Here is a 23,930-nt window from a genome sequence, read left to right on the forward strand (position 1 = left end):
GGGCGTGACTGACAACACAGCAGGAAGGACGGAAGGACCCTGCTTGATTAGATCGCTTGAAAACGCGCCCGGCTTCCATCATATTACATCATATTTCAACGCACAGTGCGTTACACACTGATGGGCGAAATATATTTGCTTGACCTATTTCATTGGCTGCGAGGATACAGCGATGATACCAGTGCACGCCCTGCCGTGCGCGATACGTCTCCGCCCAGCCTAAGAGGTTGTTAGACAGTGACTTCCTGTGAATGAAAACAATTATTTATTTTTGATATATTAACGTTATATTGTGCATTGTAAACACAAACATACTTAAAATGAGTAAATATTATTCATTTTAAACATGTTTATTTTATTTCTAGTGCTCTAAAATAAAAAATTTAATAAACATTTTCTTCTTCTCCTGCTCTCTTTACCAGGGGGGCGGCGCTCCAGCGCCCCTAGTGGAGAAACCGCCACTGAAGTAGACCTCCTTGCTGGGCAGTCATCCTGGCTGACTGTGTGGCATTTTGCCGCACCGCCAGCACTTCCCTGTGGTCATTCTCACTCCCTCTCTCCTGGGCGCCTCTCTCTCTGTGGGTGCCGCCACTTCTGTATTGCACCTCTGCTATGCCGGTGTGCTACTTCCTGCACGGCGTAAGCCCGCTCCCACTGCTGGTTAACTTGAGCTGTTACCTCCTCTGATTGACGCGCGTCTTGTACCGTCATCTCCAGAGTGAGGTTATGGATCAGCTGTAGCCTCTGAGACAGATCCTTGTCTAGAATTCCCACCACGATTCTGTTTCCTCACAAGCCGTTCCGAAGTTGCAATGCTCCGACAGCTCATATAGTGCGCGGATGAATGTCTCTGCGCGCTCTCCCGCACGCTGCACTCTCTGGTTGAAACATGCCCGTTCATGTATAACGTTGCGTCTCGGGATGAAATATGCGTCAAATTTCGCCAGTACAACATCATACTTCGACTCATTTTCCCCTTCCCCGTAGGTAAAAGAGCTAAGAATGTTCTCTGCTTCCTTCCCGAGCGCATACACCAGCGTGCTTACTTGAACTGGACCTTCTTCTTTGTCCAACTTAGTAGCTGTCCTGTACCGTGTAAACCGTTTCTTCCAGTCTGACCATTCAGCGGGTTTCTCGAAACAAAAACTCTCTGGTGGTTGAAACTTTGCCATCCTCGACCACTTCTGACACCATGTAATATCTTGGATATTAACACTTTAAGTGCCGAAAACGTGTTTAGGCGTCTTTCCTAGCCATGCTCAAGTTGCCGAGGACGCCGCAACTCGTCTTTAATATCAATATTTCAAAAATCTGTGATCGAAATCATATTTTTCCTCCGCAGCCCTGAGACACAGTGCTGGTCTCCTCTCAACCCTCTAGCGGTTCAAGGGCGCCATCTGGTGGCCGATCGGCAGATCGCCCAACAGGAAGTCACCCTTTGAACCGGTAGTACTCATCTAAATGTGGTCCGGCCACTCTCTATAGCTCCCGCGACTCCATCTTGAAACACTGGATAATAGATTGCTCGCCCTAACTCAGCCCTAACTCAATAAACAACGTTATTTGGACGTATATACTATTATACAACCTGGAAATGGATCGGATATTTCTACATCCCATAATAGGAATATTTCAGTTCCACGCTCATCGTCCAGCGGCGCGAGGAAGCCACGGTAAGATTCAGCGTTATTCTCTAACGTCTTCTTTACTAACTGCTATGATGAACATATGACCCATATTAGATGAATGGTATAACGTTGCCCACGGAATTATAAATGCCCCCTCGCCCATCCGGTCAACATCAGATGACGTGTAGTAACTTCTAGAAGTACCTCCAGTTGAAATTTATTATCTGGCACAGATCGCTATCAAACTGTATTTCATCATCAATATAATGCATTTGGAGCTATAAATCACGTTCTGGAGAAAGCTGCAGAAAAAGATAAAAACATACTTATACTTTAGACCATATTTTAGTATGAATATGTGAATGAAAAAGTTTAACATTCATACACCCTGAACAATACATATAGGACATTGAATGGGCCCTAATAATGGCAATCTAGCAATATAATTTAAAAAGTTATAGCCCTGCAAAGAAGGGGAACTTCTCCATAGACAAATAGAGCTGACAAGGGATGGTATATCATGAATATACCTTCGGCAGTTAAAGTGTTAACATACAACGGAACAGTTGGTTATTTAACAAGACGCTTTATTACTCCCCCGGTGGTTAATCAATCCCTACAATCACTACCTCTCGCGCCACTCCCACTTACTGTAACTGTCGTAAACATGTCGTAACGTATATCCATGACAACTCCCCTTGTAGTCAGTTAACAATACCCATTCTGCAATCTGTTAATACAATTTTCAATCAATCAATCAATCAACACTGTTTGACGAACATTGTTACTTCGCTGTAGTTATGTGTTGTTCGCCAACGAGCCGGCTCTAATGGACGATTCTTTTTTGCGAACGAGAAGAGCAGACTCGCGTTGGGGAGAGCCGAATCTTCAGCCGCTCCTGCTAACTGCTCAGTTCACTAATGGTGAAAATTGAATTTACGGGGAATACGAAGCAGTTGGGCATGATAATCCAATGCAGGTAGGGGCTGGATTTTATTTTGACACCATGCGGCCAATTACATGCGAGGACAGACTAGGATCATACCATCATGTCTCCAAAGACAGCGAGTGTAGTGGTACAAGCCAGGTACACCCCACACACACACACACACACACACACACACACACACACACACACACACACACACACACACACGCACACGCACACGCACACGCACACACACACACACACACACACACACACACACACACACACAGCGACAGAGAGAGACGGGGAGCCAGATTTAAATAAGAAAGTCGGGAAAAAGTGCCATGCCTGAGAATATTCTGGTTATTTTTTTTTTATTATTATTATTAGCGATCTGAAATCATATTGCATCACGCGAGCCTACCGTTGGAGATCCAGGGACCGCCGGCGCTCAGATCTGAAAAAAGCGCCCCCTATCGTCTCCCAGATGGTAAATCACCCTTTTGGAATGGACTCAATGAAAGTGAATGGGTGAACGGATTTCTGACTCCACATTTTACTTCTCACTGATGCAGCCGGGGTCTACCAGAGTTCATTCTGGAGCCTCTGAGCCGTGCGGATCATGTGTTCTACTGTATACACGGTTGATCAATACATTTATCGATTTTTTCGAATGGCGATCGGAAATTGGAATAAACCATTTGGATACCATCTGACCTCAGGTAAGGAAGCTATGTTATCAGTGTTAGGATAATCAGACTCGTTTTCACGGAGATATAAGCGTTTCCACTATATGTGATATAGCTGTTTTGACTGTAAAAGCCATGAGGAAATAACAGCAGCGATTATCAGCGCACGGCACGAGCGTGCGTGCGCACACATATACTATCGATCATCTAGCGTTTATTTGAAAACGATTCATAAATAGGCCGACAAATGACAACGTTCTGGAATATTCCAGTAAAAGGTGATTATCATTGTAACTGCAGGAGTGTCATAGTGTAATTCTAGTTAGCTGCAGTGTGATGTCATAATAGAACCGGTTAGAACAGGCTAGAATGCCCTGGAACATTGTGATGTCATAATAGATCGCCCATAGTGTAAGGCCCTGGAACATTGTGATGTCATAATAGATCGCCCATAGTGTATAAATAGGGAGACCCTATAAGGTTCGTTCCTTCACTTCTCCACCATCTTCAGACAAGCCACATCGACACCAGAGCTCCATAACTGTCCTCTCATATTGCATGCAGTCAACGAGGTACGTTTGGGGCCGTAATGCGCTTGTAGTTAAGTTCATTGGGTTAACAACCACCCTTGCAACGACCGATAAATTGTATGTATGTTGTTATGGTTTGATCCGTGATTGATTGTATTTCATGTATGTTTTCACAGTTTTACGGTTCGGAATAAAGATGTTCTTTTCGAACGGAAATAAAGCCAATCAGTAAAGATCAAAGACGAGTTGCGTCATCATTGCAAGAGATGCAGTTACAATCATAGAATGTGTTGTTTTTCGCCGGAAAACGGGTGATTTTCAAAATGCTATCAAACGGAAATGAAGCGATAAAAATACAATCTGCCTTGCCAATGTTGACTGGAAAATGAGTCTTTGATAAGCGACGGGCAGATTAGACACATAGCCATAATTTTAAACATAGATTAGGCGATATTAACGTTAACATTGGGAGTGGATGGTGGCATCAAGGGAGTAAAAAGGAAAACCTGGCGTGGCACTCAAAGTGTTAAACCCAGATTCGGCTCAAACAAGGGACTAAACACGTTTTGCAATTATGCCACATCAATGTGGAACGCCCTACCCAAAGCTGTAAAGGAATGTGAATCACTACCCACTTTCAAAACCACTCTCAAAGAACACTTCCGGCAGACTGCAATTCGAAACTGGCCCCTGTAAATGTCATAACCCAACCCCCTCCAATGTACAGTAAATGGCAAAGTATGGTTTTGTCAATATTCCAATGTACAGTTTTGCTTGTACAGTTGTACTCCTACCCAACCCAACCCCTCCCCTCCCACCCCACCCACCCAACCTCCTCCAATGTACAGTTTCTACGTCAAATGTATGTACTCTCTTTTCTGGACTATTTTTGTATCACAAACAGTACTGTATATGCAAATCTGGTATGTCATAAATGTATAGATGTAGCAGTACTGTCTATCTGTATGTCGTGTATGTCATATATGTTATGATGAATTGAAAATGGGGGACCCTGATGTAAACAAGACGAAAGTCTTTATCTGGTCTGCATCCCCTTAACAATTGTATGTATTGAGCTGTGCTGTACTGTACCCATTCTGCAATCTGTTAATAAAGTTTTCAATCAATCAATCAAACGTAGAAAAAGAAGTAGCATCTGGCTGCATTTCAAGAATATTGGAGACTGCAAAGCTGAGTGCAGAACTTGCTAAATTAAAATATGCTGTGGTTCTGTGTTCAGTTGTTCATTAAAGGTTTGATTAAAATGTTAATTAAACAATAGTAACTGTTTTTTTTTTTTGTAAAAAAAAAAAAAAAAAAAAAAAAAAAAGATAAAAAGAGCCAAATGAATAGCCGGCTCTTTAAGAGAGCCGAGCCAAATGAGCAGAATCTTTTAAAAGAGCCAGAATTCCCATCACTACGTAGCTGAAATAGTTGTACCCTTCCAGGCCTTCCTGCTGACTTGTTGTACAGAACTTGTAAGTCGCTTTGGATAAAAGTAAATGCAAAAATGTTAAAACTGTTATAAAAAAAATACAGTATTTTAAATAGTAGACATCACCAAATAACTGGTTATAATGGTATATACACGTCTCTTATTGTGCACATATTCCAGAGACTGCATTACAATAATACAATCAATATATATATTTATAAGTAATAAGTAAAATTGACGACTGTTACTTTAAATTAAGAGGAATTCCATGACATCATATCCTGTCAGTCTTCTTCACGTACCCAAGTTAAATCAAGGAAACTATAAAAGAAGGAAGGGTCATCTCTGGTTCACTGTGTAGCGCGTGAACGCTCATTGTTGCAAAGTGTGGACATTTTCAGTCGGGCCGACATTGAGTTGAATAATGGCTATCTCCATTCTCCTCGTTTATGAGACCGGTCATTTAAACAGGTTATTACCTCGGATGTCAGAATCATCAGCAATTTCCTCAGATAGCTTGATTGATTGATTGATTGATTGAAAACTTTATTAACAGATTGCAGAATGGGTACAATATACAGTACAGCGCAATACACACAATTGTTAAGGGGATGCAGACCAGAGAAAGACTTTCGTCTTGTTTACATCAGGGTCCCCCATTTTCAATTCATCATATATATGACATACACGACATACAGATAGACAGTACCAGTGGCGGACTGGGACACAAATTCAGCCCGGGACATTCAGACGCACCAGCCCACACACCGGCCCACGCACCGGCCCCGAAACCGGCCCACACAACGGGCGTTATGAAACACTTGTCCAGTATTAAACAACCCAAGGCTGTGGCTAAGGCGCCAACATCAGGGAGACCAAATCTACACACCGCCCCTAGATGTGCACTCATGCACAGTGCACACACACACACACACACACAGACACACACATACATATACCGTTACTTCCCGTCATTGGCATATGTTTTTTTTTTACTAACATCTTAGTGCCTCATTAGCCTAGGGATTAAGGATACATGAAGTATTAACTACACCATAATAATATTGAGGTTTTGATCCATAGAAAGTAGGGATGTCCGATATTATCGGCCTACCGATATTATCGGCCGATATCGGCATTAAAATGTGATATCGAAAAATATCGGTATCGGTTTTAAAGAAATAATATTTTATTTACATTTCTATAACCTTTATTTACCCAGGCAAGCAAGTAAGAACCAATTCTGATTTTATTTATTGTCAAAAGTATGCATAATGTTGTGTTAATTCCACAACAAGAGATATGTAATGTTAATTACCTGAAATTATTCCATTTCTTGGGGCGGGAAACCCTGCATATATCGGTATCGGTTGATATCGGTTGATATCGGTATCGGAAATTAAGAGTTGGACAATATCGGTATATCGGTATCGGTAAAAAAGCCAATATCGAGCATCCCTAATAGAAAGGTCTGTGCTACACAATTTCAGTTAGATTGGATTTATTGTCCTTTAATTTGGCACTCATGACATTAGTTGCTTGCCGTTTAATCAACATTGAAAGACCCCCCACTTCCTCCCAGACACCCATTCCAAGAGCCTGTTTTTTCTCTCTCACTCTCTCTCTCTCTCTCTCTCTCTCTCTCTCTCTCTCTCTCTCTCTCTCTCTCTCTCTCTCTCTCTCTCTCTCTCTCTCTCTCTCTCTCTCTCTCTCTCTCTATGTATGTGTCTCTCTGTGTGTGTGTGTCTCTCTCTCTCTGTCTCTCCCTCTCTCTGTGTGTCTCTCTCTCTGTGTGTCTCTCTCTCTCTCTGTCTCTCTCTCTGTGTGTCTGTCTGTCTGGACTGGGCTCTCTCTCTCCCCTCTGGGTCAGCTGTGCTGGACTGGGCGCTCTCTCTCCCCTCAGGGTCAGCTGTGCTGGATTGGGCGCTCTCTCTTTCCTCAGAGTCAACTGCATAAGAAGAACATCAGCAATCAATAATAATGGCTTGAATTCATACAGCGTTTTTCAGCCTTTTGAAAACACCCAAAGTAGTAGTAGTAGTAGTAGTTTATTCAGTCATCATCTCACACAATACAATATACCCCATCATTTAACAATATTTGATTTTACAGTGACTGAATAGGTACAGACTGAAGCATAATGCTTATATATGCCTGTCCTATATTCTTAACAAAATTTAAAAAAAATTGCGGCTACGTGGCGTAGTGGGCAAGGCGCTCGCCACAAATACTGGAGACGCTGGGCTCGCCTGTTCGAGCCCAGCGCTCCACATTGCTTTCAGTTTAGCTGGTCGTTCATACTAATACACATTGGCCGTATTAGGGGGTGGGAAACTGATGGGTGGGGATTGGGCGTTGTGGACAGCGACTCCTACAGGTCGGTTGGTGTGCCTACGCAGTAGAATCAGGAAGTGTCGGGGGCAGCGTGAGCCTCCCACACGTTACTCCTCGCCACTGAGAGATCGAGCTGCGCAGGTGAAAAGATGCGACTGCTGTTACCTCAAGTACCGGAGGGGACTTGTGCTATGTATGACTTAGTCCACATTGCAGCCGGCTTGTGGGAGGCAAGAAACAGCGTTCGTGACAGGGGAGGGTTGAATTGGATGATACGAAATTGGGATGGGAGAAAATGTAGAAAATGGGAGAAAAAGTGGATAAAAAAAAACAAAAATTAAAAAAATTAAGACTCCAAAACAGTATTCTAAAAGAAAATAGCAAAAGAAAACAGTATTATTCAACCCTGTAGTTTTCAAAAATAGCTTTACAAATTTTTCTTAAAAACCAAAAGCGAATTACTCATTCTTAACTGTATATCAGCATTGTTCCACAAAGCGCTTCACAGAAACCATCAAGCATTCACACTCACACAGTCATACACTACTGGTGGTTGTGAGCAGCATCAGCAAACACAGCTGCCCTGTGGCAGACTGACGGAATCATGTCTGCTAATCAGCGCCAACCACCATCAACAACCTTCATAAATACATTCAACATTAATGGAATAGGCTAACTACCAACTTAGCTGTAGCAATTAGCTGTTATATGCAATCACATATGTTTAACTACGGGGTAGTAGTTGACCTAGTTGTTAGCTTAAGCTAGTTAGCTGTGGTTATTTACAAACATGTAGATGAGACTAATCATATACAGATCGAGAACATGGCTAACAGTTGGGAATTCTAAGGTACATCTTATTTAAGCATGTAAAATGGCAACTAATCAATTCAATCAATTAGATTACCAATATTATATCAACATGAAAATTTGGAAGGGAACATAATAGTATTTTATTTTAGTATTTACTATTATAATATTAGTAGCCGATTAATTTGCAGCCCGTCCTAGGTTCTGATTGGCTCTCTAGGTTAGCACTTTAGCTTCTGATGCTGTGGTGGGCACTAGTCCTAACATTGCTAATGCTAACTAAACTTTTAGTCAGAGAAAAAACGTCACGAGTCACAACTATTTACGTCCACGTGCTGTAAGGAATCAGGAATACGGAAAGCACATTGTCTTGTAATAGAATGACTGAAATCACTGCAAGAGCTAGTATAGGCTAGCTAGCCCTCATGAACCGGCAGACACCAACAGTAGAATATGCACTAGGCTACTGCATGCACCTGTCATGTTACTGTTGGTTCCTTCCACTTGAACTTCATCATCATTAGCAGCAGCAGCGGGTAAACATGTCTGTAATTTTAGAACATTGTTCTGCGTCTTTTACTAGCAATTTTAGTTTTTTAATTCTAGCTTTTTCAGCTCCACCCTTTCTTTTTTTGCATTCTCCATTTCTGCGCTTCTAGGCCTACTCGCGGTTGGGAGGAAACGTGAATCTCATTCACTGATGTCTCATGTCTCATTCAAGACTGGCTAACAAAAGCATGTCTTTCACTTAACACCAAGAAAACAGTGTGTATGATGTTCACAAAGTCACCAGTAGAGGTCACTCACTCTAATGTGTTTCTGGGAGAGGCGGAGCTGGACATTGTACATTAATTCAAGTATCTTGGGGTCACATTGGACTCTACATTGACCTTCAAAAAGTCATGTGAAGAAAGTGACAAACAGTCAAGTTTAACATCGAAAACTTCAGGCAGATCAGGCCCTGCCTGCCAGTTAATGCTGCAAGGATGTTTCTGCATTCAATGATTTTATCACACATCGAGTAGGCCTACTGTTTTATCAACTGGTCTCTTTTATATGTCACTACTCTTACACCAATATAATTACTCTACAAAAAAGCCATAAAAGTATTTGATAGGAAACCAATTTCATTTCATCACTGTAATGTTTTAGAAAAACATAACATGCTAAGTTTCGAGAATTTCCAAGTTTTCAAATATACTTGCTTCATGTACAAGGTTCTGCATGGACTTGCCCCTCCCCCATTGAATGAGTTCATCCAACAGAAAGCAGACACTGGCATTACCACCAGGGCCATCAGTAGAGGGGACTGTAAGGTGCCTTTTCGGTATACTACCATTGCAAAAACTGTGTTCTCTGTTAAAAGTGGTAACTACTGGAATAGCCTGCCAGTTGTGATTAGAGAGTGCCCTACATACTCCATGTTCAAGACCCATCTTAAACTGCATCTTAAGGCAAACCAGAACTGTGATAATTTTTAATCTGATTTAGTTTATGCAACTTGTTTATTGTTTTATTGCCGGCCCACACACTGGCCCACACACCGGCCCACATAATGGCCCACACACTGGCCCACATATGGCCCACACACTGGCCCACACACTACACCGGCCCACACACTACACCGGCCCACATTAGTGGCCCACACACTGGCCCACACACCGGCCCACACACTGGCCCACATACTGGCCCACACACCGGCCCACACACCGGCCCACATACTGGCCCACACACCGGCCCACACACTGGCCCACATTAGTGGCCCACACACCGACTCACACACTGGCCCACACACCGGCCCACAGACTGGCCCACATACTGGCCCACACACCGGCCCACACACCGGCCCACATACTGGCCCACACACCGGCCCACACACTGGCCCACACACTGGCCCACATTAGTGGCCCACACACCGACTCACACACTGGCCCACACACTGGCCCACACACCGGCCCACATACTGGCCCACATTAGTGGCCCACACACCGACTCACACACTGGCCCACACACTGGCCCACACACTGGCCCACACATCGGCCCACATTAGTGGCCCACACACTGGCCCACACACTGGCCCCAAAAAAAAAAAGTAAAAAAGTAAAGAAAAAAAAAAGAAAAAAAAGTATAATTTTTTTTTTTTTGGACCAGCCCACTTCGGTCCCGGCCCATCGGGATTCGTCCCGAACGTCCCGATGGACAGTACTGCTACATCTATACATTTATGACATACCAAATACAGTACGTTTGTGATACAAAAAGAGTCTAAAAAAGAGAGTATATACATTTGACATAGAAACTGTACATTGGAGAAGGTTGGGTAGGGGAACTGTACATTGGAGGTGGTTGAGTGGGTGTCCTCCATCGTTGACATTGCTATTCTGATCAACTAATGTGCATTAAATAAATATACATTTTAAAAACATAAACATATAGCAATAACATGAACCCATTTTATTATGGCTTCCATATGTGTTGGACTGATATACATAGCCATTTGTTATTTAAATTGTATATAGTATACTACCCACAGCCGTAAAGGAATGTGAATCCCATTCCCTACCCTCTTTCAAAACCACTACGGGTGGCTGCAATTAGAAACTGGCCCCGGTAAATGTCAAAATCCCGTCCCCCATACTTCCCCTTCGGACTTCTATTTTTGTTTTATGTTCTCTTTCTTACACAGTACCGTATATTTATATGTTTTGTATGTCATAAATGTCTTGATGAATTGAAAATGGAGGACCCTTATGTAAACAAGATGAAAGTATTTTTCTGGTCTTCATCCTCTTAGCAGTTGTTTGAGATTGAGATGTACTGTATTGTACCCAGGGGTGCAGTCGTAATATCAGAAGTGCCTGTACTCTGTTTTTTTATGATGTTCTCTTTCTTACACAGTACCGTATATTTGTATGTCTTGTATGCCATAAATGTCTTGATGAATTGAAAATGGAGGACCCTTTCACCCTTATGTAAACAAGACGAAAGTATTTTTCTGGTCTTCATCCTCTTAGCAGTTGTTTGAGATTGAAATGTACTGTATTGTACCCAGGGGTGCAGTCGTAATATCAGAAGTGCCTGTACTCTGTACTGTACTCTGCACGCGCATACATGTTCCCTCGCGTGCGCACAGAACAGATGATTATTATGCATAAATAGTAGGAAACATGTTTGTATAGGAAATTACTAGTTTTAGTTTAGTTTTTGTAAATATTGCCTTGAAATAGGGAAGCTGAAAAAGGTAGCAGGAAGTAGCCTTCAATATATAAAGAAATTATATTGTCAACAGATATGGTTGAAAAACAAACAATGTTTTAAATGTAATTGTAGATACAATATTGTAGTTACAATTTCTTTAATTTAATTAACTTAAACTAGAAAAGTAAATACAAACTAAATTAACAATGTAACTTACAGTTTACAGAACAGTTTCCTTCTGAAGCACAACTTAGTTAAGAAATGTCTCATCCTTCCAGTCGGGACCATTTGTCACACTGAGAGGTTCCACACAGCTCAAGCAAACCCCCACCAATTGGTACAGGGCTTGTATTTTGGTTTTGCACTTCTCGTTCTTTGTTATGCTATTGCTATGCTATTGTTATGCAAAGACTAGGTGACTGAGTACCGGTTGGCGCACGGACGACGAGTCAAGTGAAAGTTGTGAACGCATTTTTGTGTGAGCGCGCATGCGCGCGTGCACATCCGTGTGTGTACTTCTGCTCAGAAAAGTGCTGGGACGGCGTGGTACCGCGTGGCATGACCACTGCACCCCTGATTGTACCCATTCTGCAATCTGTTAATAAAGTTTTCAATCAATCAATCTACATCCTCTTATCTGCACTGCACACTTTTTAGAACTGTATATAGTCATCTTTATTTTATTCTATGCTAATTTTATTGTATTTATATTATTGGAAGCTGGTCGAGGAACCACAACAAATTTAATTTCACTCTTTCTTTTCTGTAAGGTACTGAAATACGTGACAATAAAGGAATCTGAATCTGATACATGTTGGACTGATAATTGTCCCATACACAGGTAGTCAAGCTGTATGGGGTCCCCTGAGCTGAGGTATGTAGGGGACTATAAGATGTCAATAGACCCATTATTAACCATCTATTTCAAGATAATAAAAAAAAACTCACTCAGCCATTATGACAGAAAATGTGCTGTCAACGGCTACACACTCATAGGGTGTCGGACGTCCCGCGATGAAGGCCGGGAGGATGCGACCCTCTCTGCGTGCCCTCCTGTCTCCCTGTCTCCGGCGGTCTCGTAGTGGTGACCGGAGTGCTGGACGTCTCGCGATGATGTCGGGAGGTTGCGACCCTCTCTGCGCCGCCCCCCCCATCTCCGGCTGTCTCTGAGCGATGACTGGAGTGTTGAACGTCCCGTGATTAAGACGGGGAGGACGCGACCCTCTGCGTCGCCCCTGTGCCTCAAATAGATTCGCTATCAGCTCTATCTTTAATCTCTCAAAATGTTCAGTTGCTATCGCTATCAGCTCTATCTTTAATTTTTCAAAATGTTCAGTTGCTATTGCATGCACTCATCTGTGTTTCACTACACACATGTTGAGTGCATGCTTATCAACTGTCTGCAACACTACTATCACCGACATCTAAGAAGGGAGATCCCCCCTTGAATGGCCCTTCTAAGGTTTCTCTCGTCCACACTGCCTGTGGAGCATTTTTTCCCTATTGTTAGGTTTTAGTGAGTTTTTCCTTACCTTCGCGTGGGGTATGTCTGGCAGTGCTTGCATTCTATTATTTATTTGCATTTATTAAAAATTGTTGGACCTTATGGTGTTCTTGGTTTTTCTTGACTTATTGTTATGTTTCTTCTTGACTTGTTTAAAGAATACGTGTCCGGCCCATGGGGACATTAACGTGTGTTGTCGGGCCTTACAAATACATTTGATTTGATTTGATTTGTAATTGTGACGTGTGTGACCCTTCCTTCTTTTATAGTTTCCTCGAGTGAAACGCGGCGGTGGGGCGGGGCTTAACCTCGTTCCCAGCTTTATCTCGAGGCGGAGCTCTCTGGTCAAGTTGTGAAAAGTTGACTAGCAGCGTTACCAGAGACTGTAGCGTTAATATTGTCGTATGGCGGATGTGTACACGGAGGATAGAGAACTCGCTATCAGGTGAGATATGCCTGTTATGTGTTACAGTAACAGTTGCATTTCTTGTATCTAGTAGTTGACTTTCTTTTGCCTAGTAGTAGTTGAATTTCTTGTGTCTAGCAACGTTAGGTGACTTTATTGTGTCTTCTTAATAGTTGCCTTTCTTGCGCTGTTGCATTTTCTTTAGCCCGACATCTTCAGTAAGTCGTCTTGCAGAGATGTTTAATTAATATATATATATATATATAATTAATCGACTTTTTGATTGATTGCTCCCAAAGCCAATAATATCCACCGACGACAGCGCTCCTTTGATCCAATCTGAAGTTTTCTGAAGGAGGCGGAACTAAGACAACATTCAGGAAGAAGTCGTTATTTTGTATCTTTTTCATGTGTGTGTAATGTGTATATATATAATACTTTATTTTGGTATACATCTTTTTGGTATTAAACATTAAAACATGCAGAGAATATACGCAACATAATTTTTTTTTTATATTTTGTATCCAGTTGTACAGTTCTGAGTAAAAGAGGAAGCTATGGCTGCATTGGCTGTTACGTTGACACGAAGATGACCTTTGTTTCTCTTTGCACAAAGGCATGTTTATGTACTCTTACCCCCCCCCCATCCAACCCCTCCAAAATCTGAAAGCGCCCCCCGGAAAAGTCCCTATGAATTGGGGGGCATATCATCTTGACTTGCCTACAGTGTAAGCAGCATAAACCTGTTGGCCTTTATGTGCTACCCACATAGTCTTGTCCTTCAAGGCAATCTCAGCAGCCCGCATTGAATGCAACCCATAGAGGTCACTTAGTTAGAAGTGAATTTTTCCATTCTCCTCACACACAGTATAGGGTATTTACAATAGGTCGTCAATCAGATGGTATTCGTGTCTTGACGGTTGCAAACATTTTCCTTTAGTAAACTGCTGCATCACTACCTTCTCTGGTCATTGGTTTGACTGAGCGGTGTGTCATGTGACCCTCTATCTTCTCTCGCTTGCTTTCAGAAGGGTCGACCTCTTTGCCAGCCAAAGCCACTTGCTACCCGTTGACTGACGAAGACCAGACATGGCCTCTGGCAAGAACAAGAGTCAGACGTCTCTGGTCCTCCACAAGGTCATCATGGTGGGCAGCGGCGGCGTGGGCAAGTCCGCCCTCACCCTCCAGTTCATGTATGATGAGGTGAGGCCTCCGTGCTGTCAGACCACCGCCTCCACGTCATCAACTCACTTGAAAGTCAAAGCTGTATATTGTGTTGTGAAAATCTTGCGTCGCCATGACGCAGAGTGGCGTAGATACGAAGCCACTAGGGGCAGAGCGGCCAACCGCGAGTGAGTGAGTGACTAAGTGACATTGCTCGTCATAGGGATGCTGCTTTGCATCTCGCCATCGCATTTGATGGTGGTGTATTTTTTAAATTCTTCACTGATATAATATAGTAGTCTACTCTACATGAGTTCTGGTTAAACTAAGAGGAATAATATAGTAGTCTACTCTACATGAGGTCTGGTTAAACTAAGAGGAATAATATAGTAGTCTACTCTACATGAGGTCTGGCTAAACTAAGAGCATATAATATAGTAGTTTACTCTACATGAGGTCTGGTTAAACTAAGAGGAATAATATAGTAGTCTACTCTACATGAGGTCTGGTTAAACTAAGAGGAATAATATAGTAGTTTACTCTACATGAGGTCTGGCTAAACTAAGAGGAATAATATAGTAGTCTACTCTACATGAGGTCTTAAACTAAGAGGAATAATATAGTAGTTTACTCTACATGAGGTCTGGCTAAACTAAGAGGATATAATAGTAGTCTACTCTACATGAGGTCTGGTTAAACTAAGAGGAATAATATAGTAGTCTACTCTACATGAGGTCTGGTTAAACTAAGTGGAATAATATAGTAGTCTACTCTACATGAGGTCTGGTTAAACTAAGAGGAATAATATAGTAGTCTACTCTACATGAGGTCTGGTTAAACTAAGAGGAATAATATAGTAGTTTACTCTACATGAGGTCTGGCTAAACTAAGAGGAATAATATAGTAGTCTACTCTACATGAGGTCTTAACTAAGAGGAATAATATAGTAGTTTACTCTACATGAGGTCTGGCTAAACTAAGAGGATATAATAGTAGTCTACTCTACATGAGGTCTGGCTAAACTAAGAGGATATATAATAGTAGTCTACTCTGGGGTGTAGTTTGACGAACTGTCAACTTTTCACAGAATGTTTAGAATCTTTCTTCCAGCAAGGCAGCATGTAACCATGGTAACCACTCCCCAGACATTCCACGCAGGGCAAAGACACAGCACAACTCAAACAAATTGACTGGATCTGTTTTTAAGGTTAATAAATCTGTAAAGACACTTCAAATGCCAAAACAAAAGCATACATTTGATTCGGAATGGTCTGTTTTATTTAAATGCACAGCCGTAGTTTGTTTATACTTGAGAAGTCGCGTAAAACTGTCCCATATAGATGTCCCTTTCACTGGCCGGGTGCGGCTACACGTTTTTTTTTTTATTTTCTTTTACAAATAAAGGCTGGTCTCAAACATGCTGGTTCTACATTAATCGACAGTGCAAGGCAGGTATGAATTTTTTTAGCATTCAAACGTCAGTCACATTTGCTGATCACCATCAGCAAAGAAAAAAAATGTGTGTCCTGAAATTGCAAGCCGTCAGTTGTGAAATTTTCTGAACAAAAACCTCAGGAGAAGGAGCAGCGAGACATTCCTCCGTTGATCTCAAGTGAGTGAGAGAAGGGCCAGACTGTGTGGTGGTGGGAAGAAGAAGGCTAGCGATGAGCTGGTGATAAACCTGCAAGAGTGGATCCACTGCATGCAGGCCACCACATCTCGGAGTCTCTCACAATAGAAAATAACGGAGAGTAGAAGAGGGTGATATGGATCAGTGCATGTTGGAGTTCAGGGTGGTTATGGCTCTGGGGAACAAACTGACCGTAAGTCTTTTTTGTTCTGGCTCTGATGCACCAGCACCTGTAACGCCTGCCAGATGGCAACAGGTCGAACAGGTGGAAGCCAGCGTGTGAGCTGTCCTGTGTTTTCCTCCGTTGAGGATGTCATTCAGGGAGGGGAGAGGGCAGCCGGTGATCTTTTGTGCTGCATTTATTACCCTCTGAAGCCCCTTTCTGTCCACTTCAGTGCAGCTATCGTACCACCCTGTCACGCAGCACGTCAGCAGGCTCTCAAAACAGCCGAGCGGGAAAAGGTCACCAGCAGCTTCTCCTCCAGACTTCACCTCCTCAGCACCCTCGGGGAGTGTAGTCGCTGCTGTGCCTTCTGCAGTTGTGTTTGCAGTCCGAGAGGTCAGCAGATATGAGGGTACAGAGGGACTTGAAGGTGTCTACTCTCTCCAACACCCTCACCGTTGATGTAGTGGTGAGGTCTGCACTGTTCTTCCTGAAATCGAGGATGAGTTCCTTGGTTTTTGTGGTGTTCAGATTCACAAGATGATCAGGATGAAGGCTAAAGAAGTCTACGCCACTGCGAGAGACGGCAGGGATGAGGAGGACTTGGCTGGACCCGATTCCTCCACCGCAATAACTTCTGTCGGAAGACAACTATTGCCCAAAAAGACGGCAGGCACTGAGAAGCTGGTGATGATTTGAGAAAAAGATGCAAGAGAGCAACATCATGAAGATTAGATTAAGATTAAATTAGATTAACATTAAATTAAACTGGACTTTAAGTCTTTATTCATTCCACACATTGACAATGTCATCATGCAGTGACACACGCATGTGATGGGCGGCACACACAGATAGTCAGATACACAATTTTTTTCGGTCACAGATGAAATGTTCCTCTCTGCGTTTGACCCATCCCGTCGTCCTTCCCTCCAAGGGCAGCCGGGAGCAGACATGGGCTGCGGCGTTGGGCCGCGCCCCGGGACCAATCCAAGTGCTCCTGTCCGTCGTCGCCAGGGACACGACAGCGTTAGTGCTCTGTTCAGCATGTTTTTCCATTGGGTTTATCTTATTGGGAGGGGAATCCCTTGCGAGCACGGGGAGAACATGCAAACTCCACACAGAAAGGCCTGGGAGATACCCCACCTGGGTAAGCGGCAACCTGGTCCCCAAGCAGGAATCGAACCCTGGACCTTCTAGCTGTGAGGTGACCACTACACCACCGTGCCGCCTCCTATCATAGCTGTGGATGAAACAGTGGTGTGGTTTGATATGGTTGGCTTAACTACAGTGGATGCAAAATACATTTGTTTGATATCTGGGCTCTCTCTCTCGCTCTGACATTCACGCACTCGCTCACACGCTCTCACTCTTGAGGTTGGCCTACTGTACATACAGTCTCTCAGAGCGAGATCAAATTAATGATTCGTAATTGATGTTATTCGATAGCCACATTTCTATACAAGTAGTATTCATACAGGTTTAAATAAACAATTTCATAGTATTTTACAGCTTTGCTGAGCGAGAGTTTTGTGAGAAACCTGTCCCAAATATAGACTGGTTGAGTTCAGTGATTGAAGCAAATAAAAGCCCAGGCTATTAATTTAAGTTTTACGGTATGCTATTAAGACTAGGTCCCCAAAATGAATGGGAGTGAATGAGGATCCTGACACCTGGGAGGAATGGTGGTGTTGATGGTGAACAACGGGGACAGCAGTGGTCACTAGTTTACTTGTAGATTACTTTACATAGAGGTAAGACTGCTGAAACAAGTTATACTAAAGTGAAATATCCCTTTAACATTATTCTATTCATTATTATTTGTTATTAAGAAATCTGATTTCTCCCTAACAGTTATTTCATTCCACCCAAAAATAACTTATCAGTTTTTTTTCTTTTTTTATCTTAATTTAGATATTGGAGGTAGACATTATGAGCCTTTGTTTGCGGTGCAAGATGAAGTCCATGAGTCCAAAATCATGTCTCTGAAAAGTCCCTCGAGGCAGAAATTGTTGAAGGTACTACTTGCAAGCTACCCCCCCCCCCCCCCCCGATTAATACCTGGAAAATAACCTAAGCGGCTTTGCCATCCTCGTTTTGTCTCCCCAGTTCGTGGAGGACTATGAGCCCACAAAGGCGGACAGCTACAGGAAGAAGGTGGTCCTGGACGGGGAGGAGGTCCAGATCGACATCCTGGACACGGCGGGCCAGGAGGACTACGCCGCCATCAGGGACAACTACTTCCGCAGTGGAGAGGGCTTCCTGCTTGTCTTCTCCATCACAGAGCACGAGTCCTTCACAGCCACATCCGAGTTCAGGTCTGGCTCTCCGCTCGACTCTAAACAGTCTTAAAGTATTCATTTCATAATTCATTCATCAAAAATTACATTTTAGGGTGCAGATGAAATCATGTTAATTATATGAAATGTTTTTGGATTCAAGTAGTTTTTTTTTTTGGGCGGGACTACCAGGAGCTTGGTGTATCTGGCGAGAGCTTGTATGGAACGCGCAAGGATTTAAATTGACGGGCAAGTGGCGCAAGTGCAGCCGCCAGTTCAGTGTTGCTATGTTTTAAATTTTTGCTAGTATGGTCGTGAAATTGGTATAAAGTTTTGCTCTATGTGGTGTTAAGTCTTAAATGTAACTTGATGAAACCCTACAGATCCCCTGGAGTCAGTGAATCGTACACTAAAGCTACAGCAGGGGAGCATGCCATGTGTATGTGTATCTAGCAGGGATATGCCAGAATTTGGATTGCCTTGTCTGTTAAGTAATCCTCTTCTCCCGTACCACACTGTCTTAGGGAGCAGATCCTGCGGGTCAAAGAGGAGGAGTCGGACATGATCCCTCTCCTGGTGGTGGGGAACAAGTCAGACCTGGAGGAGCGGAGGCAGGTGTCGGCCGACGAGGCATCGGGCAAGGCAGCCGAGTGGGGGGTGCAGTACGTGGAGACCTCGGCCAAGACGCGAGCCAACGTGGATAAGGTACTGAGCTCAGCTGATCCATTCACCTTCAAGGTTCATGTTTGATTCCATTTTTTATTTGATTTGAAATTTATTCTCAAAGGAATCTTGAGGTTTTACCCTAATATGCAATGCCGTCGAGGTTACAAATACAAACCGCTCAGAATACATTTGCATAAATAGGACAGAAACACAGGTGAAAAGAGAAGAAAACAAAGAACACATTCAAAACAGTTACACACTGAGGTAGGGAGGTTTGTCATGTTCTTAAATTAAAAACAGTTACACACTCAGGTAGGGGGGTTTGTGATCATGTTCTTAAATATAAAACAGTTACACACTGAGGTAGGGAGACTCATTCCAGGAAGCTGGTACCTCAAAGCAAAAGGCAGACGTTCCAAGATCAGATTGAACTCCAGGGACCTTAAAATAATACATACTTTAAATACAGATATCTTCTGTATTTTTAAACCTGGACCCTATTCTTCCGTTGTCTGGGGTCTAAATGTCCACTAAAGGATTTTTTTTTTTTTTTTTTTTGACTGGCTCAGACAGATACTGGTCGATTGCGATACCCCCCCCTTGGCCCTGCCACTTGGCCCTACCCCTCAGTTTTGCGTGTGGCTTCGTAGTGGAATGTGTCCCAATTCTCATTTGGATCAAAGGGTTCATCTTCTCCTCCCACTAGCTCTCACTAGTGTCTTCAGATGCTGACTCGAAATGGAGGGGTAGAAGGGAGAACGATTTCCCTTTGAGGAAATTGTGTGTCACCTTTTTTTCTATCTCACACTGTTCCAGAGATGATTACAACTATTTCCACTGCTCCAAATCAAGAACGAAATTGTGAATTTTGTGATCTCTTAACTCACTGGAGGCCAAACCCGAGATAGTCCGGGTTAACTCGCCATGCTCTGGGCGCCAAACCAGAGAAATCCCGGGTTTTAATCCATATTTCTTTTATTAGCGATATCCATTCATTTTTCATCCATCCAGCCTGACGTTATCATTGGGAATGGGTCTGAGCTCGCAAAGGGCAAATACCGCCGCCTATCATCTCCCGGATGGTATTGCACATCATTGGATTGGATTGGCTGGGACTGTGCAGCTAAAGAATTTGTTCGGTCCAGGTTTTACTTCTCGGGGATGCAGCTGGATACTATTGCATTAGGCGTGTTCGAGATTGGCGAGGCGGACGCAGATCTGCACAGGTTTTACTACGGCCTTGCCAAGCTCGTTGCATGACTGTTAGAATGTTGTCCGACTTGCTCTGGAAATCTGACGAGGCGAGCCGCGGTAATCTCACGGGAGCGAGCCACGCACAGCCTTCAGAGCGAGGCGCCACAGTACCTCTCACCCGACTGCTCGACGCAAATCTGATGGGAAACGACTTGCTATCGTTGCGCAAATCGCCTATTGGCTCAGAAAAGTTGTCACCGCCAGCCACGCCCACAAGAGGAAGTTATGAGACGTTTGATTGATTGAAAACTTTATTAACCGATTGCAGAATGGGTACAATACAGTACGGGTCCCGTCTACCTGTCTATCCCCTCTATCAGATAGATTTATTATTACTGGATACAGGAGTTTGGCTACCAAGAGCTTCTTCAAGTCGATTCTACAGACGGACTGTTTCTATCATCGGAATTAAATAATTATAATGATAAATGATAATAAATACGACAATTACGTTTTGCATTTATAGTCATGACTCAATGAGCAATCTGAGCATTACCGCTCATATGTACAGTACTTCTCTAAGCCGTCTGGCTCACAGATAACCGACTAAAATAGATTAATGAACTCCATATAAATCTATAGTTCATTAACAATGCAGCAGCTGATACTGTATACACACACAGCTGAATAATTCTGTTTTGCCTCAATATACAGTATATATATAATATATTGATGCAAAACAGAATTATTCAGCAGTGTGTTGTGTGTGCGTGCGCGCGCTGCGGTTGGCAGGAGCGTGCAACAAGATGGTATATAAATATGGTATATTAATACAGTCTAGTGTGATGACAATACATTTGAATCGAATCTAATTGTGCACGCGGCCCTCACATTATAATGAGCTGGACAGGTGTGTGTGTGGTAAGTAACGTGAACGCGTATCTGCCATGCGAGACTAGGCGAGATGCTCTCATCAAATCTGAAGTGTCGGACGTTCTGACTCCTCCCCCGGCTGCACTCATCTACTCTTGTCTACTTTCGAGGCGAGCCGAAATCAATCTCGAACACGCCTATAGACTGTGGGGACTGGGAGCAGCATGGATCTATGTGTTTTTGGATATAACGTTGGATCAATAAACACGATCAATATTTGGAATGGTGATCAGGAATTGGATAAATCTTTTTGCATGACATCATATGTGAGGTAAGGCCTTTATGTTATGAGTCTTGGGGTAATCGGATGTTCCTATCACGTCGCGCGTGTGTGAAATATATTGATATTCATCACGGTAGGGGTGGACGGTATAAACGGTATACGGTATGAATTTGCTCTAAGGTATGGATTTTGACTATACCGTGTAACCGGTAGAGCAGCTCTAAAATAGCAATGACGTCATGTAACCACAGCGTGACTATTTCAATCGCATTTGCCCCTAAAAATAGATAGAATTAGTCATAGATAATAGATATGTGCAAACTGGAAAAAGTTATTTAGGAGGCTTCGCGCAGTGGGCGTGTCAACACGCAATTGTCATTTCATAATAAACACATATCACCGCAGCGCACAGCAAGTTTCAATTTCAGTTCCTGGCATTTTTAACCAGTGGAGAAAAGGTAAGAGATTTCCCTATCGTTTTTCTTATATGAATTATTCAACGTTAATAAAACATACCTGGTGATCAACTACAGTTTGCTGTAAACATTATGATATGTGTGTAGTGTTATGATAACGACGGCTGCAGCGGGAGGACGGCTGCAGCAGTGGATTTGCGAATAGCATGCAGCTGCAGAGCCGCAGAGCCAGGGGTGCTTTCAGGTCTGGTCACAGGCCCGCTCAACAGCGCCCCCCCCCCCCCCCCCCCCCACCCAACGGCTGAATTGCCAATGGCTGAATTGGAGTATTGCACAGTGCTGTTTGCAATGGGAGCAGCACGGAGTCTCGACTCGGGACTTATTTTATTTGGAATATAATGACTTTATACGCAAAAGTAGCCTAGTTTTAAGTTAAAATATTATAAATCTACATGCCTTGAGGATGTCATTCTTTATATAGCCTGCCTATCAGGCAAAAAAAATTATTCTAACGGAAACACTGATGATATATACCGTTACCGTCTATGCTTCAAATTATACCGTGATATAAATTTTAGACCATACCGTCCACCCCTACATCACGGTATGAAATATATATATGAACAAATTATCGGTTTCGTGCATGTTGACTGGAAGCAACTCATTGACGACCACTGTTATTTAGATCTATTGCTATTATATTTTATATGTTTTAAGTACTCGCAAATAAGTCCTATTCTCCATTGGATACAGCGTTGGCCCAGAAGGGCATCAGCAGAGGGTGCTGTTGGCCCTGAATGAGTTAATGGCGGACATGGTGGTTATGTCGGTTTAGCAATCAGATATGGTGATACTGCTCAACCGGGCAGCACCGCTCCTCATTCCTGGTGAGTTTTTTCCGCGGCCGGTTATGGAGAACCGGTGGTGTTTCGTAACTTGCAGGTGTTGTGGAGCAACACGGTCTCATCAGGAAATATAGTACTATCAGCCACAGGAAAAAGGCTACATAATGTACGCTATGTTATCACCATAAGTCATATATTTATGTTTCGTATTGGCAAAAGTCCAAAACAAACGCAGCGGCCAGGTGTTGAACCAACAATGATTGTGGTTGTGGGTGAGCCAAGGGCGGGTATTGGGAACAACCCTTATCATAACCGCCGGAGCCTGACGTACTTTGATGTTTACCTCGTGTGATTACATTGCAGCCCGTTTTGTAGCTGCGGCTGAAGCGATCTTCCTCAATACTGGACCAATTACAAAAGTGTATTATTAATTTAGAGCCATCATTTTGAGCGCATCTCTGATAAGGTCCATAATTCCAATCTAGCGTCATTGTGATATACTGTTGGCAATGCCTATTTCACCTCTCTGATGAAGACCAACCCATTTATCATACAGGGCTGTCAAAACAAATGTGTTCAATTCATTTGAAAACCTTAAAGCATTAACATAAATTCACACAAATAATTTCTTCCAACCACCTCCCATAACTCATACATACAAACCAGGAGACTTAATGACTGACCAGTCATCCCCTGAATAGCTTATTTATTTTCCAACTGACTTTTGGATTAAACCAAGTTGTATAAACGATGCAGTGATGATGACTGTCTTTCCCAGCGGAAGCAAAAAGTACCATAAATAAGTTAAGGCTGAGACCAAGCGTCACTTCTAGATTTTTTTGCACGTGAACATTTTTGAAAGTTTAAAATACATTAACGCATTCAACGCCATGCCAGAGTATAGTCTGGTTATCTCACCAGCGGTTGAGCGCCATACCAGAGTATAGTCGGGTTTTTA

General features: G+C 43.0%; 1 protein-coding gene across 2 annotated transcripts in view; it reads left to right on the forward strand.

Annotated features, from left to right (window-relative positions):
- Positions 1-13,392: 13,392 nt before the first annotated feature.
- LOC311238478 (ras-related protein ralB-B-like) overlaps positions 13,393-23,930 on the forward strand; it is a 28,035-nt gene continuing 17,497 nt past the window's right edge. The window contains exons 1-4 of one of the 2 annotated variants that reach the window (XM_084326562.1): positions 13,393-13,501; positions 14,491-14,665; positions 18,526-18,734; positions 19,220-19,400. In XM_084326562.1, the coding sequence (XP_084182688.1) occupies positions 14,552-14,665; positions 18,526-18,734; positions 19,220-19,400 (504 nt within the window). In that variant the 5' untranslated portion in view covers positions 13,393-13,501; positions 14,491-14,551. The remainder of the gene's footprint in view (positions 13,502-14,490; positions 14,666-18,525; positions 18,735-19,219; positions 19,401-23,930) is intronic. The other variant, XM_084326563.1, reaches the window with a different exon arrangement.

The sequence above is a fragment of the Notolepis coatsorum genome (assembly GCF_963971535.1).
Source record: "Notolepis coatsorum genome assembly, chromosome: 1".
Taxonomy (NCBI): Eukaryota; Metazoa; Chordata; class Actinopteri; order Aulopiformes; family Paralepididae; genus Notolepis; species Notolepis coatsorum.